This window comes from Synchytrium microbalum (assembly GCF_006535985.1).
Source record: "Synchytrium microbalum strain JEL517 chromosome Unknown SmJEL517_scf0028, whole genome shotgun sequence".
Taxonomy (NCBI): Eukaryota; Fungi; Chytridiomycota; class Chytridiomycetes; order Synchytriales; family Synchytriaceae; genus Synchytrium; species Synchytrium microbalum.
In genome coordinates this window covers 175973-194997 of record NW_022158377.1, presented here as the reverse complement: position 1 = coordinate 194997, position 19025 = coordinate 175973, and the positions used below count along the sequence as shown (strand labels likewise).

The window sequence follows — 19025 nt, the reverse complement described above, 5'->3', positions numbered from 1 at the left end:
CCATTTCATACAGATAGTAAGTATTGGATCCATTTCTACCCATTGGATCTCTCTTGTTCCTTTGAGTCGACTATCTTACCAAAACACATTATCTTTTAGCTCTTTGGTATTATGATCGCATCAATAGCGTCAAACCAAGGATACTACAACAACGGACAAATTAAATACTGCTTGATGTACTTTCAAGTTGGTCAGGTAAACATCTCTAGCAAACAAACCTTGCTCATCCTCCACGGCTAAAGCCGCAAACGCCAATATAGGGGCTTCCATCTGTGGTGCCTTGTGATTTCGTGTCTGGAGTGGGCGCCGTGGACGTTGTGTGCGCATTCATTTTCGCAATGTTGCACTGCCTTACAACAGGTAACTTGCTACACGATAGCCCTTTCCCGACAATGCTAACCGTATATCTGGCGCTAGGTCACGGGACACAGCGACATTGGTGCATCATTTTCACGTTTGCCTTCCTTTCTGGTAAGATCCAGGGCAGAGTCTTGTTCTCTTTTAGCCAAAACTATCAAGTGCTCAACTTGCCATCATTTTCTAGTCTTTTTGGCAATCTTCAACTGTGGAGCTGCAGGTACCATATTCGTCATGTCATTTCAATAGCTTCATTTTAACACATATCCCGATGGTTTCTTTTGTTATCAGCTGTAATCACCGGAGGATATAATGCGTTATGTGGGTCCACCACTGTTAGCTGTGCTGATGCTCTTGCTCAATTTGGGTATGTAAAATCACCGGACGAGTGATTTGAGGACATTCGCTCATGGATCCTGTTTCTGTCGTAGTAAATCGAGGAACTCCTGGTTGGCTGGAATGGCTGCTGCTGTAAGTCTCGTTGATGATGTGTTTAACTTGGAAGAATGTATTCTAACCTGTTGTTTTTTGTTGGCAGTGGGCTTCCGCTATTCTCTGGGTATGTTGAGACGAGCTGATCCATTGTGAAAACAAACAGCAAGACTTAAAAAACCTTCCAAACATTTCTAGCTCATATATTCCCTGGTTGAATTCTATAACTTCCGCAACCGTAGATTAGACTATGACGACTATGAAGAACATGGTCACAACCACGGTCACAATTTCGCACGAACAGAAGCTCTTGCCGAAGCAATGGCAGAAACACACATGGGCGAACTTCGGCGCACAAAGGGAACAGTACATCAGGAAGTTGATCACGCTGCTGGGGATCTCAGTCTGTCTAGAGGCCATACCGCTGCTCACCATTGAGCCAGAATCCTTCACTTTTTTACACATTTTTGCACGTTGTCAATAATACTTAAGCTTTATTTTTCATTCCTGTTCAAAATACATTCAATCTCATAATCCATATATTTGCATTACCAGAATTGTTTTCGAATTGTTCGTATCGTCTAGGGAATTTAAGGTGTTGATCTGTTAACGCGTTGTCTTTGTAGCCTGCCTTGTGTCGCGTAGTGAAAAAGGAGACAATATTACCATCGATCGCCCCACTTTGAGTAGCATATCTCACGTTGTATTACTTTGCTTGATCTGTTCCTCGCCTTAACAAGCCTTCCTCTTTCAGTCTGCACCCTACAATCCTTCCTCAGTGCCACCAACAAAAGTTCTCGTCAACCACTACCAGCAGGCTACGAAGCTAACGGAAGACCATCTGCTCCACGTTTTACCTTCATAGAAGCCTTCAGCCAGTAAGCCTCATGCTCGAAACTCGCTTTGATGCACTCTCCATACTCCAGAGCAATCTAACATTTTTTTGTGCTAATTCAGTGGGTGCCATGTGTAGTTGCGAGCTGGGATGCGGCACAGTCTTCTTTTATATGATCCACTCAATTCAATTGGTACTTGTTTTGTCCAATACCCTTCCTCGCTCGTTTGTTTTTGAAGCCGAAAACATTTATGATGTTGATAGATCTCAAAAGCAAACAATCAGCGAACTGACGTTCTATATTCCTACTAGATATTTGGAGTCCTGCTAGCTTCTATCGCTACTGGTCAATGCTGGTACAATAACTCGATCCACGTATCGCCAGCTCACACACCAGCTAATGCCAATGACGATACCTTAGGTACAATAACGGAACATACAAGTACTGCCTACTCTACTATCAAGCCTCGACGAAGGGGATACCAAGTGATATCCCATGTGACTTTGTTACAGGTTTGTAATTTTTTATACTTTATTGCTGGCTAAATGTGGAATTGTGTCGCTTTCGCAGTAAGGGTTTGAGCTGATGCAAATTATTGTGGATAGGTTGCGGTGCCGCAGCAGCTGTTGGTGCTCTAGTATTGGCTGTCTTCCACGGTGCCACAATCGGCCGGGGACATGATCGACACACTATGGTTATCTTCACATTTGGCTTGATAGGAAGTAAGTCGGTCGTCTCGATACGTTTTAAAAGAAAGTGGTAGACTAACACGTTTATATTATTCTAGTTCTGCTTGCTGGTATGTAGCTGGGCCTATCAGAGCAAAAGTCGACTATCCCTCCCTTGACAGTTTCGTATTTTTTGGTATTAGTGTTCCAAGCGGGTGCTGGTGTCGTTCTAGCACAAGGATACTCTACATTCTGTGGTGGTTTCAACGGAATCGCCACAATCCAAACTTGCGGTGATGGTTTGTCCAGTCTGGGCAAGAGTAACGGATTATGGCTCGCTGGATTAGCATCTGCATGGGGTGGTGCAATAATCTGGGTAAGCCAAATAAGAGTCGTGAAAGGTTTGAAAACATTATTAACTCGTTTTCGTTACAAGTTGATTTATGGCATTATGGAGTTTGTTGCATGGAGGGTTGGACGCTTGGCGGAGAGAGAAGGCGGCTACGAGGCTGAAGAGATGCATGGACACCATGAGATTGAGCATCACCACAAGTAGACTTTTTTAAGAGGATTTTCAGTCCTTTGTTTATGTTTTTTTGGGGGAGTTTCAGTCCTTATGTATCTCACTAATATTTTGTTGCTTCCCCTCCTATCGCCAATATAACATCGCACTCTATTGGTCGTGTTTGATTTGTGACACCTAGTTTTTCGTGAGGGACTCCTTCTCAACATCAACATACACACAAGTTTGTGAGACACCCAAAGATGATGAACAAGGCAAAGCAGTGGCTGGTAGGCCAGAGCGCCAGCAAATCATCAGAACGCAGTTATGGTGACGAATATGTCTACTATCCAAAGAACCCAAAACCAACACTATCACAACGCCGCAATATAAGCAGCGATCGCTCTACTCAACCAACATCTATTTCTACTGGAAGAAACTCTATGTCAACTGATCCGTCGACTATAAAGGAAAAACAAATGGAACGAGAAGTCATCACCTCATCATCATCGTCATCGCAACAACAACAGCAACCACAGCCACAAATGCATCAAATCGAAAAAAAGAAGGCCCGACGAATCGGACCACCACCAACAGTACCCTTATCATCTACAAAACCAGTCGTTGGAAGTATGTCAATCAGTGAAAGTATGAAGCAGCACAATACTGGAGCTCCTCTCACACCGCCATCATCCCCAACTAAAGAAATGGTGCATGAAGGTGATGAATCTGCTGCTACTCGTATCTCGGATGTACAGGCTCGTATCAAGGAACTTGGAGCTGCTTTCGATCGATTGCGATCAAATCATGAAGGCGCTGCAGCAGAGATTGGCAAGATTATGAAACAGATTGGAGATGAGACTGCTTCGAGTGCTTCTGCTGGTGGCATTGGATCTTCGGTAGACGGGTTTGCTGATCGTCAGGTAAAGAGGGCTTGGTTGTGTTTTGGGAGTGGAGTTTGTAATTTACATGACTCCATCATGAGGAAGAGTGAGACACTGATCAGCATGCACAATGACGATGAATGTGATCAGCTGTAAATCCCTATTTCTTTCTTGACATATAATTTTGTTTTGTTCATATAGAGAATGCTGCATGAGCGATTGGATAAATACAAGGACGTGTCTGAAAATCCAATGGGTCCACAAGGCCGTCTATGAATCCAAAGCTCTATTGTTATAAAAGTCTGATCTCTTTAGCAAAATGTATAAAACTCTCGCTAGATGTATAATCAATACAATAAGCTCACATCACTCGTATCTTGAAAGAAATTAACGGAACGATGATGATGATATGATTTACATTGAATGGCCACAGCTTCCGTTCGATCCTTTCTTGGCTCTTTTGGCAAGATCAAACCATTCCAGGTTGTCGCTGTCTCGCTAATTGTGCTGCTTCTGGTTGCATTCACGGTGCTGGCACCATCTGTAACGACTGTATCTGAAGTAAAACTATCGCCTCCTCCTTCCTTGGACTCTGGAACTGGTCGTCCAGCGCCATCACGAACATTAAAAGATCGGACTTGTCCAAGTGTAGCCACTGCCATATTTCCTTATAGTAGATCTGATTTCGACTCGATACAAACTGATTTGTATAATTGCACGGAAGTACCGTCTGCCGATGCTCAATTCGCTGTAATGAATTGTAAACACACGGTTGCTTGTGGTGTTGGGCACTTCTTGATTCAACGTACAGACAAGGGACGTTGTGCTAATGCAATGAAGATGAATGTGTCTACTTATGAGGAGCAGGATCGTTATTTTCATGATGTTGTTGGACCTGTAAGTGTCTGAATGTGCTAAACAAAATGTATGATTTTGAGATTGGACCTCGACTTTTTTCCCCATAGGATACCTTCTGGGTGCACGCTGAAGGGCCTCAAATATATGTTTCTACTGCATACAGGCATCAAGGGAATTGTAACTATGTGTATCATTATCATCTAGTGAATCCTGGTCAATTCAAATGGACTATTACACATCTTTACTCTGGTATGCTTCCGAGATTACAGCACTCACATCACATCAGACTAACCTTTTCCTTTTTCGAAAAGATTTCAACGCTGTAAACGAAGTACGCTTCGCATGGCCCCAACTATTAAACACCACCCTAGTAACAGACCACTATAATACAATCTGCGAGAGCTGTACAGCACTAGATCCAGGTCGTGATGCTATAGAAGCAGACTTTCCATCAACAGAGGAATCGTCTGTATTGTCTGGACTACAGTATTGTCCTCCTAGTGTTGGACAATCTTTAACTGGAGCGTATTTGGAAATACCAAAAGAGTTACATGGTCAATGGCCAAAACATGTAGCATATAGATGGACGCCGTTTGGATGTAAATTGCATGGTTTGGAGAATCAGGCGTGCTTAGATAGGAGGAGGGTCAAGATGTGGTTTGTTGGGGATTCGCAGACTCGTAATACGTGAGTTGCATTCTAGTTGTTCCTTTCTCTTTTGTGGCTTCGCTGTATTTTAGGCATCTCATATTCATATCCATAGATGGGCTGGATTCAGTAGAGTTTTGAAACAAAACAAGGGTTTCTTTTCTCAGGGGGAAGGAATATTGGATCCTGGAAATACTTGGATTTCTGTTGGTCAAGCTGAAATGCACTGGCGTGGAGCTGGCGATGGCCAAATGGGCCAATTTGTGAAGACGTTGGAAGGAGAGTTCCAACAGTATGATGTTATTGTATTCAATACTGGACAATGGGAGGCTTCAGGTACACTTGGTGAAGGCCAATGGAGTACGAGAAGATATATGAATCTGCTAAGGTATATGTTGGTTGTGGATTTTTTGCTATTGCTATGCCACTCAACTCAACGTTCGTCTAAACACTAGATTGGTGGTAGAGACTGCTGTAGAACGACGATTGAGACGTCCAAAGGACCTTCCTCTCAAATTGATTTGGCTGCAAACATATGCTTTTCCGTTACGTAGTGACCATTGGGTTGTTGGGTATCAGGATTGGCGGACTGCACCAAGACTGAATTATTGGAATGAGCTAGCCAAGCAAATGGTAAAACAAACCGAATTAATGAGATGTATTATGGAGCTATGCCTAAATCCTGTTCTTAACAGATGCTTGAATACGATATACCTATTATTGACGGATATACACTCACACTTCCTATGGCTCATCAGCAAATTGATGATGCGCATTATCATGGAACTGATGGTAGAGAATTTGAATTTTCTGAATGATATTTGTGTGTTTGCGCTGAAAATGCGCAAACATTCTATTATTCTAACACAGAATGTCTTTTTTTTTCTCACTTTAGCTATGCAGGCTATAGTGTCCATGATCTTGCACGAAGTGAATTTCTGCCAAAACACGCTGTAAATAGTGTTCTTCTAAGCCTTCTTTATTATAAACTCACGTTGCATTACGATAATTCAGTAGTATTGGGTTTCGCGTCAGCGGAGATTTTTGTTTGAACAAAACTACAATCACGCCCAACACAGCGGTTGGAAAGCGCTGAAAACATCGTCGCAGCATGGGTCAATTGACAAGGTCATCTTTAGCGGGCAGAGAAAATAGTGATCGAGTAGCATACTCGACAGATTGGGATGTTCCGCCCCCAGCATTAGAAATTAAATTCAACCAGGATGTAGTGAAAACATTTCGAGGAAGTGGGGACATATTTTTGCTGCCAGCATATGCCAAAACAGTTGAAGCACCAGTTAAACGTGCCGGTACTCGTGTCAGAACCGAGGCATTGGACAAGAGACAACGTGCAAAGGAACGAAGATTACAAGAACTTTGTCATATAACTGGAAATACACCTACGACAGCACCATCAGACAGTATTTCAAATAAGACGACACGTACCTTTGATGCCAGAAGTACCAAAGCTTCTACCCAAGACGCCAATTCCTCGATACCGAAACATGTTGCTATCAGTGACCAAGTAGATGATGATGGTGCCGAGGACGATGAGGCTGTATCAATGAATCAGGGATCTAATGGCCAAGAAGTAGCCCACGTACTGTCAAACAGTGTGGTCCGATTACTGCGGCGCTTGGCAAAAGCAGATCTAACACCATCACCTTTTGTCTCAAATGGAGTACCTCAGCAACCACAACAGCAGCAATCCACACAACGCAAACCAAACGCTCCAGTACCATGGCAAATAGCCGAACGACGCTTACAAAACATTTTAAATGGACCTGGAGACACGATTGAACATACACCAAAACAAGTTGGACCACCACCCGACAAACATTTCGAAAGTGTGCAGCTCGTAAACGCCGCTAAACATCGACTTGCCAAGAAGCGATTGGCTGCTAATTTGAAGTCGCAGACGCAATTGGTTTTGGTCATTCCTGAGGGGACGGGAGAGAAGGATGATCGTGATGATCGGAATACGTTGGAAGCTAGACTTGGATTGACGCCCGTTGATGATGATTCTACTGAGAAGGCGAAGGTGGCAGCTGGAGAATCTTCTGGCCCGAGACAGTCAGTTGCTAGTAGGAATATTCAGACAGATCCGACAATTTCGTTTGTGACGAATGCTCCAAGACCGGTTTTGACGAATAGTGCTCCTCGTGTGGAACGACATGTTATCTTTTTGAGCTTTTTGAGGAATCTAGGTAAAGCTTATAGCATTGCATCCCTAACTAATTTGATGCGGACAGCTTACGAATTTACATCATCCTCTCCACCTTGTAGCTCATCAACATAGCAAAACAGTAAAATCCAGTGAAGCCAAACAAGCTTTACATAGATTGAAAAGCTTACCATCCGAATGTCCCTCCTCTCACGTCCCAGAAACAATCCTTAAAACGCTATCCCTCTCCTTACTCCCCTCCGTACCCGACGTCTTACGGGCTGAAGCAGCACGAATCGTAGCACGACATGCACTGTACGCATCAGCAGAAATCGCATCCAATCCACACCTTCCCGAAGCACTTAAACAGCTCTTATCATCAGCAATGGACAGAACGTGTGCAGCAACCACATTATCCAAACTGGGAATGTTGGATGGTGAAATCATTGTAGCGCTGTGTGATGGTGATTCGACTGACACGTGTTTGCCATCGGATCTTCTTATGAGGGCTACGTCAGAGCAAACGAATAATATTATGGAGGCATTGTTAAAGGCTGCTGAAGATACGAATTGGAAGGTACGGATGCAAGTTGCATCTCTGCTCGGTATTTTTGTAAACAAGCTGTATCGTGATGAACGTGGAGGTGCCAGTAAAGCGAGTACGCCTAGTGGATCACGGCCTACATCACCACCAGAAGACACTAGCAACAAGTCATCCGACTCCCAGCAACCAAGCATATCCTCATATCCAGAACAAGGAGTCAGCACAGACGATCTAGATCTAGAAGGAATCGCATCCGAAGAAGAAAAACGACCAACATCCTCAATGTCATCTGCATCAACAGATCTCAAACCGAAACAACTCAAACCCGTATCTCCCAACATCGTGAAATGTGTTTCCATGCTTGCTAAACTTGCCTGGATGGATTGGTCTACACGAGTCAGACCTGTTGCTCACGAGATATTGAAATCGTTTCCGGATGCTGTGCTTATTGAGACGATTTTGAGTGAATGTAATAGTCGAAAGGAGGAAGTGAGGGTGGAAGTGTTTAATCTGGTGGCTAGTCGGGCGACTCCTATATCGGATCCGAGACTGTTTGAGTGCTTGCTGCCTGCTTTGGGAGATGTTTCGACTACTGTGCGATATGCTGCTTGTCAGGTACGTGATGATGCCTAAAAGTGCTTGAGAGCAAATCTAAATGATAAGAACAAAGGCTTACAATTCCAAACTCATAGGCTGCAGGCAATCTGAAACTCGATCAAAGACATTCAATATGCTCATCCCTAATACAGCGACTTCAAGATCATGATGCTCGTGTGAGATTGGCAAGCTGTAAAGGTTAGTTTAGAACTTTGCAAAAGAAAATTGGTGCATCAAACGTTTATTACTTACACTATCACCACCCAAACAGCACTAGCATCAATCGGAACAAAGTCCCTCCTCAGTCTAAAAGAACCACTCATGTACGCCCGAGACTTTGATTCCTCACCTCTGGTCCGTGAGGCAGCCACCACAGCACTAGCATCTCTCCAAGAAGCCGATACAACCTCACCAAGTCGTCATTCCGGCATACGAGCATCCATGGTCTCCGGCTCACCGACACACGCATCTCGTCATCATCATGAGACACGAAACAAGTCACAGGATTTAGAATTGCAAGAATCCACGTCTACAAAGAAGAATGGTGGTGAACGTGTACCGCGTTCACGAGTCATTGGAGAAGTTATTCGTGGGGAAGTTGCAACACATAATGTAGAAGATGGTGAAGAGCTGTTGAAACGTGCGGGGCTGAATGCTATGCAAGAGCCACGTGGGTTGGGACCGTATGCTTCTTTAGCGCTACTTGTGAAACCGAATTGAATCAAGTGAATATACGATAACGTGGTCATGATTAGAATGTTTTGTTGGTGATGGAGCGATGCTTTAAACATGCAGAGCGAAATGCTTACGGCCAATGATACATTGGCGAATAATATAAGACAAGGTGAGCACAGAAGCACACCAAGCAATAACGAGAACAAGAGGCTCCTTCGTAGATTATTTTGAAGGCCCTAGCAAGTTGATGGTCCCACGTGAAAATTTTGTGAGCGAGTCCGTGGAACTTTTTGTTCCACGTCCTATCAAAGGCAATGTGTGAGCAACAATCCAGTTTGCTGAAAACATCAACAAAATCTTACATTAATAATTTGGACGGCCATCAAGTATGGTTGAATTGTTGAATAATCACGCATCCAGATTAGATCAATTACATGTTTGATTGAATTCGTCTCTCATAGGTTTAGTAAAGGCGACGGGAGGTGTGGCCTTCTGAATGGAAGCTTCCAACTGTCCACCCCCAATTTATAGCAACGGTAGTTCCAAGAGCCACGTTCATGGGGTCATCGTGGATGTTGGTAGTCTGAGTCGTATAAGAATGTCTAAGTGTGACTGAGTCCAAAGTGTGGCAACTGATGTAAGCTCCCATGTTACGGTCAAGTTGATACAGGTGTCTAGAAGAAGGGGAATTTATTGTTAGCAAACATTTAGATACTTTGACTTAACACACACCGCGCTATTTTAACACTCCACCACATAATTCGTTGCAATGTTCAACACACAATTGCACCGTGTTTTCAATATAGTCACGGTACAAGTAGCGATGTTCTTACGTGACTACATATATAAATATGCATACAATTCCAGTCTCGTCTCTCAGCGTGCTGGGATGGTTGAGCTTACATCTTGTCCGAATTAGCAATTCCTAGTAGGTTTGCCAATTAGTAGGATGGCAGCCAAGTCCAAGCTGCAGGCCAAGCTGTCCAAGAAGAATGGCGAGTCGGACAGTCTCATTGAAGCCATAGAATCAAGTAACGAGCGTATTTCATTCCTCCTTGTTGCTTGTTATGTTTGTTGGTCGCGACTGACATTCAATACGTATTAGAAACGCACAATACACCTCCAATACCATCATGGGACGATCATGTGCAGCTCAACGACATGCTCAACAAGCTCGTTGATCTGCAAAAAGGTGTGTTGCGCATCAACATTTGGTTGTTTTGACGAGACACAAGGAACATTAAGACAGAGACTACACGTTGGACCATTCACTACAAACACACCTTTATTCTTACATATTTATTACAATTCATGCACAATAGACTCCAGATTTGGTCTAGAGGCCAATGAGAATGCTCCTCCACAAGACTTCAACGCTTTCAAATCCTGGCTCACTTCCAATAGTGTCGATGTCTCCAAACTGGATATACGGACGGTCAATGACGACCAAGGAAATGGTGTCTTTGCTCTCGAAGATATAGAGGTGTGGAATGGTTTATATTTTTGGTTTCTTTTTGCGTTTGTCCTGTAGACAGAGTGCATCACTAGGCAGGTTGGCACTGACTCCTCGTATTCATGCTCACCATGTACAGAAGGGAAATCCATTCTTGATTGTCCCATTGAAACTGATGATGACGAATAATACTGCCATGAAGTCGCCCAAAGGTATCATCGCTGTCACCTTATTTTGCCCGTCAATTAAAGCTTCAAAACAATCTCACCCTCAACTTAATAGTTCTGAAACTGGTCCGAGCTAATAACGTTTTACAAACAATCCCTTCTGCCATGATTGCTCTACATTTACTCATCGAAGCCCTGGATCGAACATCTTTTTGGAAGTCCTATATCGACATCTTGCCCAAAAAATTGAACATACCTTGGTTTTGGAGTTTGGAGGATTTGCAATTGCTGAAGGGCTCTCAAACATTAGGTGAGACTGTGTTTAATTCGAAGGTCTTTCCTTTTTGCTTCTTGTAGATTTAAGCGTTGTCATTTACTCAATACATTGGAGCTAACACCATGTTTCGTATTCAACAGTGGAGATAATGAATCTGACTCGTGTAAATGCTCGACAATATATTAGTCTCTATCGATCTATGCAGGTGACCAAAAAACCCCCAGTGTTAAACAGTACGCCACCAAAGCTCACACATTGCTTTCGCTTCACAGGAAGTGGCACCAGTCGATAGACCTATAGAATTGAAACAATTTACATTTGCTGCATGGAGATGGGCTGTTAGTGTGGTCATGTCTCGTCAAAACGTCATTCCAGGTCAAAACAAGAGTGATCCTGGATTGATTGCCATGATACCAATGTATGATATGTTGAATCATCGTGCTGGAGAGGTTAGTGTGTTGTTACGACTTGATATGCTTTGTGTTGATCCATGTTGTTGTTTGTGCTCGGTCTTGACTTTCAAAATGCATGAATTTGGCAAACTTGCCTGACGCTGATATCATGGATTTTGCTTGATTAGATCACGACGTATTTTGATTTGGATAAACAATGGAGCGAGACGCAAGCTAACGATGATTACAAGGCTGGTGAACAAGTAAGAGCCGTTCAATGATTCCCCTCCAAGTCTGCTTTTTTAAATCCTTGTCGCACGTCTTACACCACAATTCTCCACTCTTATCGTACTTTGGTTCTATTCCCGTGATATCTTTCTGACCTCCCATTTTTCCGTTCAAAAGGTGTATATAACATATGGAAAACGAAACAATCACGATCTAGTCTTGCATTCAGGATTTGCTGATCCCGCAAACCATTTATACGATACAGTCAAAGTATGGGTCTCCATACTCAAATCAGATACAGCATACCAACAAAGGGTGGAATTATTGGAACGTTTCAACATTCGATCGTGAGTATATGCTATAATCCCGAATTTCTAGTTCCTTTGTTTTGCCCTAAGTTTAAATCTCTCAACACTCTATACGTTTTTCACAATCCTTAGCCCAACATTCCTGGAATTAAAACGCTCACCCCTCCACACCGACTCACGAGCCCTCCTCGTTTTCCTCCGCGTACAATTCTCTCCTGAATCCCTCCTCGACGAAATCCTCCACAGCCCAGGTATGGTGACTGAAAACCCAGAACCACTCTCTGCCGCATGCACAGACCCAGACCATATAGAACATAAAGTGATTACCTGGCTACGTAATCGAATTGCGCTGCTGCTACGATCATACCCTAGTGCACAGCATGATCAGAAAATGTTGGATGAAGACAAGACGTGTGTTGGAAATAAGCGGACGGCGGTTGTTTTGAGGTTGGGTGAACGACGGTTGTTGGAAGAGATTTCGTTGGAGACGTGGCAGCTTTTGGGTGGCAAGAAGAAGGGTAGTAGTGTTGTTGATCGTGGGAATGGGGCATCGTCGGAGTCTGCTGCTTCTGTGGACCATCAAACAGCATTATCCTCCTCATAGAGAGACGATAACGAAAGGCAAAAGTATATATAATAATAATAACATTTTTGCTTATTTTATAAAGATGATGTCAAGTACACAGTTATAAGTACAATATGGTGCACGATATTCAGGCGAACCTATTCAAACATTCCTCCTACATCACGAGCGATATGCGTTAGTATTCAGCAAACAGCAATACTCAATATTCAAACAATCAAGTTACTTTTGGAATGCGAATCTATTACTGTAGCGTATGGAGTGCTTTTAGTTGAACGTCCACCAAGCTACATGGATGGATGGAAGCTGGATCATATTATTTTGCTAGAAGATCTATGCAAAACACATTGGATGTTAGACGTTATTCAACAATTTTGAAAACCACATGAATAATTGCTGCAAATGCATTTCAAGACATACCATCATATATGAGAGAGGAACAAATAGAGAAGGAATCCAGAACTTGGAGAGTGGAGAGTGATGAAGGGATTGACCATGAGTTGCGGTGACGATCTGTGTTATTTGAATTGCCGGAATTTTGACGCCTTTGTAGGTGCAAACTTTTAGAATTGTGCGCAGTCCTCACGAAATGATTGGCTGCTTCGCTTGGACCCTTGTTATTTTTTGATGGGAAGTTCTGTTCGCCCAATTCGATAGCAGATCTGAGGTTGCCTGTCCTTCAGCAAATAGATCTAACACATCGGAGGGAAGTGTAATGATAATACATTTTGCTTATTTTATAAAGATGGTGGTGCCAAATACACAGTTATAATTACAATATGATGCATGAAATAATTGGTTTGCAGGTGGCGGATATATATATCGGTTTGCCCATTTTCACAAACCGTCCCTTTCTATGATAACTTACTTCTTATCTTCTTCTACATATGTCCCTGGAAATACTACATCAATAAACGCATCCAGCAACCGATACGCCAACTCTCGATCAAGCCTCCCATTCTGGAAAACCTGGCACAACCTCATGGCTCCCTTCCTTGCATTCGTCCTCCCCACAACAGCACCTACTAACTCGGGCAACAGACGCTGTAGTTTCACTTCAGCTGCATATTGGGTCTTGGCTCGTTGTTCTTTACTTCGGATAGCTGAATTTGATGCTGCTGTGTTGCTACTACTTGTGGTATTATTGGTATTCGTGCTACTAGTGGTATTGGTATATGTGCTACTGTTATATGCGGTTGATGAAGACGACAATATCGTTGAAGGTTGTTGCGTACTACCAGCAGTCGGAGTAGGAGTAGGACTAGCCCAAGCCCACCAAACACCACCAGGCCACAGCGAGTTCGTCAATACATCTAAATGGCCCGCCAAAGAATCATCACTCAAAGCCCAACTCAACGCCTCCGACATTCTCTTTTCCAAGTTTTTCGAAAACAGAGTCTGGATGGCAATTCCAATAGCCTGTCGTCTAAACCAGTTGGATCGATCCCGTAATTCGAATAACTCACAGAGTAAATCCATTACTGCGGCCATTGCTTTCGTGTTTTCCAGGTCAGAGTCTGGTGGCATGGCGTCTGTCATGCTTCCTAGTCTATCTGTACGGTATGGTTGTTGTGGTGTTGATTGTGTAGTGGATGATGGTGCACTTCCTGATACACCAGCAAATGATGAGGACGGTACACCAGCAGGTCCTGCAGATGATGCTCCAGATTGCGACTGGACCGGGCTTGTGCCGGATGCAGTGTCAGGTACCTTGACACTCAAATAATCAGCCTTGCTTGGTGTGTATGGCTCACTACGTGAATCTTTAAACGCACTTTCTGGTGCATTATTACTGTTTATACTACTGGTATCATCAGCTCGAGGCTGAAACATGAATGGGAAGGGTCGTTTATATATCGGTGATAGTTTGACACCTCGTCGACCAGTTTTCTTGTCTCCAGATGAGAGGGCTAGGAGACATCCAGCAATGGATTCAGAAGCCATAAAGTTTCTGAATTCGTTTGATCTGCACAGTTCTGGATATCGCAAGAGTGTCTAATAAGTAGAAACTTTATACGATAAGTGTCCTAATTCTTTGTTCCATAAAAGTGCGTCGACCTGACCAAAAAAACAATCACGTTTACCTCAAGATAAGCTTTGACCTTATTCTTCAATATCTCATCTTGACTATCACGTTGAGCCACCCTTCCGTCTTGACGACGTTCCGAGACTCGAGGTGGTTTGATACCAGTCATCAAAGTAGGAAATCGAGAACGAAGCGTTTGATGCAACTTGTTCAAATCTTCACTTGTTCGTTCAAGACCCCATCCACTTTCATCTCGATCAGATGGTTGTCGATGTACTTGGAATTGATAAGCATATGGCTTTCCAATTCGATCTCGTCCACCTGTTTCTCGTCGTAGAACGTCTGTTACTGTTACGAATATTCTTCCCTACGGCAACAGCAAAGGAAAAGTTGGCACAAAATCGGACTTATGTGTTCAAACACTGACGCCTTCACACAACACAACGACCTTAGACATACCGGCAACAAGAAATTCTCCAACTCCTTTGCCTCCAAATCCCTCATAGCAACTCTCGCAGCACTTTCTTGCTCCTTCAAAAACCCTTCCCAATCTCTCATATCTCGTATAGTCTGCCTCAAATGCCCAGACTCTTCAGCATCTTTAATCTTGCCCTGAATTTCACCCAACTCGACCATCAACTGTGCAATCTTGATTGACAGTTCAACGGCATGTGGTGGTGGCGGTATTATCGGCGGCAAATCAAACCCATCAACAACAGTCGTGAACAATAATGGTGGTGGTGATTGCGAATCTCCTGCTATAATATTACGTGTTCCATACGATGACGATGATGTTCCACCACCAGCTGTAAGGCCTCCAGAAGCATTAGTTTCATCATCGTCATCATCTACGTCTTCTTCATTCCCAGACTCGCCACCACCACCTGCACCATCATCTTGATCAGAATCATCCAATAATGGTGGTGAATCACGAGTTTGTACACCTTCATCTTCTTCAGACGTAGTACCAGCAGACGCTTCTTCTACAAGCGCCGAGTCTCCTGATGGTGTTATAGGGCGTGGCGGTCGTGGGAAACCAGGAGATGGAGTCATGGGTGCTGAAGATCCCGAAGGTTCATCATTCTCTACTCCTAGGGCTTTACTACTACTACTATTATTTCGAGATAAATCGTCAATGGATTCAGGTACTGGTTCTGGTGACTCTCGTAATGCGTCGGCATTGGATATCATGGGAGGACGAGATGGTGACGGTGAAGAGCTACTACGAGAGTTTTTGGTATTTCGACGGAATATCTTGCCAGGTGATAATTGTCTGGCTGCTTCTCGACCTTTACGTTTCAATTGTGAAAAGGCTCCTGCACGACCGTCGACATCAACGTCGTTTTCATCACTTTCAAAGTTTGTCGGTGATGTGGGTGAGAATGGCGGAGGCATTGCTGCATAATCTTGAGTGGTCGAAGGATAATCCGTCGATTTACCAGAGGCAGAAGAATCGACGACTCTACCAACAGCCTAATTTAACAAAGATGCTCGTGTTAGAGCACTGACACAAATTCTGAAAAAAGGCCACATTTTCGCGGCAAAACAATAAAAGGAAGTCCACTAAGAGTGACACGAACCTTGTCACTATTCTCCCTCCTCATCATAGACGTCCTCCTCCTATTCTTCAATAAACTCGGCAGTCCAAACGTCGGCTCTGTCGAATTAACCACAGACTGCAACTCATCCTCAACATCCTGACCACCATTAACAACACTAGGTAAATCCGCATCACTATCAAATTCAAGACGAGTAGGACTGTTTCCTCTAACCGACTGCTGTCCTCGTTCCCAAGCAGGTCGTAACACAGATACAGTGTTTTTGAATGCTTGTTTGAGCTCAGCAGTAAGTCGCTTCTTCTTGCCTCGTGCATCACGCCCTGGCTCACTGGCTTCACCCGAGTTACGATTCTCAGATGATGTTTCAGTGAATGAGCGAGCTACTATATCGGGTGACGAGAGAATTTCAGAGAGACTGACTAGATCTGATGTTGATTTATTGTTTTGGATGTTGGATGTTGGTGATCTCGACCCATTGCTATTTTCACCATATGTTGGTATTTCTGTAAGCGATGAGCTACGACCAAGTCCATATTCAGCTAATGGTTTGGGTTGTGCTAATACATCCAACGAGCTCGACATATTGTTTTGCTTTTCCTTTGGACTTCGACGTAATGACACCATTGTTCGTTTTTTACGGACTGGTGATGCTTGAGCTACTTGATTTGAGAATTTAATGTATCTCTGACTTGTCAGGAATGATGGAAGATCATGGCTTTCTAATGTAGTCCATACATCACTCTGAGCTCGAAATATGGGAGATAGGATTAATGGTGGTGTTCGTACACTAGCTCCTTTCGACAAGGCAGCTTGCGTAGCTCGTTCATCTAATTCAGCAATGAGGTCTTCGACTTCTTTAACCAGCCCTTGATTTATCAATTCGACTTTGGCAGGTGCTTGATCTCCCAAATACGAATTATACAGAGCTCGTACGTCATCAGCCAAGACTCTCCAATCAGTTACTTCTAGAGACCCACTACTAGTAGCATTACTGGGTTTGAGATGGAATCGTAGACCATCGACGCTCAACCAGAAACGAAGGTATTGGACACGACCTTCTTGTTCCATATGCTCCATAAAGTAGGATAGATATGGTTCTTCGAGGAGATTTATCAGACCTGGTCGACTGCTTCGCTGTTGTTCACCACCATCTCCTGATTTCTATTATAGTATATGAAAGTTAGCATGTTACCTCAAAAACAGCATGGATAGTTGTGCTTGTTTTTTCCACCTTGGCAGATCCACCTAAGGCTTCAATCCTCTTCTCAATACGAGATAGAGCCTGATTCAACTGATTTATATATGATCGTCTATCTCGAACTAGCATTCCATGAACCACGTCATCAGATGCCATGCCCTCTGTAGAAAAGGAGGAGCATTCAGATTCAAAGTCGGTGAATTTTTTGCTCTTAAAAGAAACTCAAGAATCTCCTGTCTGAGACAACATACCAATCTCTTTATTCCGTGATCTAATATCAGTAACAAGCGCATCTCTCATTTGAAGGGCTTCTGACAAGTCATTACATTTCTTGATTTTTTTCAGAAAGCCATCAAATGTAGGAGCATAGTCTGATTCTTGTTGATTATCGATCGAGTCATCTGTTCGTAGCTTTTCATCGGATTCTCGTATCTTGTTATGTAGATTCCTGTGACATAGGTAAAAACTGAGTCTAGCACAAAAAAACAATAACAATCTTGACATGTATGGTACTCACTGCTCCTGTATAATCCTATCCGCCTATGCATACATAATAACATGTTAGCTTTGTCAAAGCATTGACAAACATAATAAACCAACAAATACAACAATGTTTACCATAATCTCAATATTCTGCATCCAATAATCCGAATCCGAAATGCTATCCACAATAGGCTGAATGATCCGACACGCAATAATCTCCCTCAGCAGCACTGAAAACAACCGACTCTGCACCTCATTCGTCGAAAACAGCCTCGGCAATATACAATCCACAACACGTCTCAAATACGCCAACTCTAGCGGTATAGTCGGCGCCGGCGTAGTATTAATAGCCGGATGCAGATTCCCATTCCTAAAATACCTCGCCAGCTGACAATCAGCTTCAAGCGATCCCCCAACATCAATCATAGCAGCAGTAGATTTCTTGCCACCATGCATCATGGTTTCTGTCGCGACACGGTAGTCCGCTACGTGCTGGGTTACGAGCGGCATGACCCGACGCGTCAGGAATGCGTCCCAGTCGACGGCACTGCAGCGCTCGTATATGGCGTCTGCAGCATCTCGAAGTGCGGATTCGATGTGGATTGGGAAGGAGGGGTCTGGTGATGCCTTTGTATACCATGATGAGACGAAATCACGAACTACCATGGATAGGATGTTGTCTGCTGCTCTCTTGACACGACTGGTTGATATTCGGGCTGGTAGTGGTGTCGTTGGTGTACTTGGCACTGCTTTATCCCGTGTTGGGCTATTAGCACTACTATTTTTACGTTTAAATTGTAGATCTGCCTTCGGGATAAAAGATGTTGGTGGGAAGAGACCAATGTTGTGATGTTTGGTTGTGGCAGCGTTTGAGCCTGCGAGTTGCCACCATGGATATACGAGTATCAGCACGGTATATGAGCCTAATATAAGCAGCTGGTAGTATAGGAACTTTGTCAGGTACGAGTAATGATATAAGAGGGCTAAAAGGACGAATAGTCCAGTTGATAATCGAGGATGGCGTATTATGCGACTGGTGATTACGACCATGGTAGGAGGACGCGGGAGTTGTACGGAACTCTTTCTCCTATTGCTGTTGCTGTCTGCCATGCTGTTATGGCGTTTCTGAAGATGAGATCAGATAACGTGTTTTTTGGGTTTTTGTAGATTGTAGAGCGATGGAGAC

The 19025-nt window shown here is 43.5% G+C and overlaps 1 protein-coding gene across 1 annotated transcript; it reads right to left on the bottom strand.

Moving 5' to 3' along the window:
• Positions 1 to 13437: 13437 nt before the first annotated feature.
• SmJEL517_g04309 (uncharacterized protein) lies at positions 13438 to 18949 on the bottom strand (the record flags this gene model as incomplete). Its single annotated transcript, XM_031170237.1, has 8 exons — positions 13438 to 14568; positions 14658 to 14966; positions 15059 to 16072; positions 16180 to 17319; positions 17390 to 17517; positions 17608 to 17804; positions 17874 to 17896; positions 17975 to 18949. 8 exons carry the CDS (start codon positions 18947 to 18949, stop codon positions 13438 to 13440), a joined length of 4917 nt encoding a protein of 1638 aa, XP_031023783.1.
• Positions 18950 to 19025: the final 76 nt, after the last annotated feature.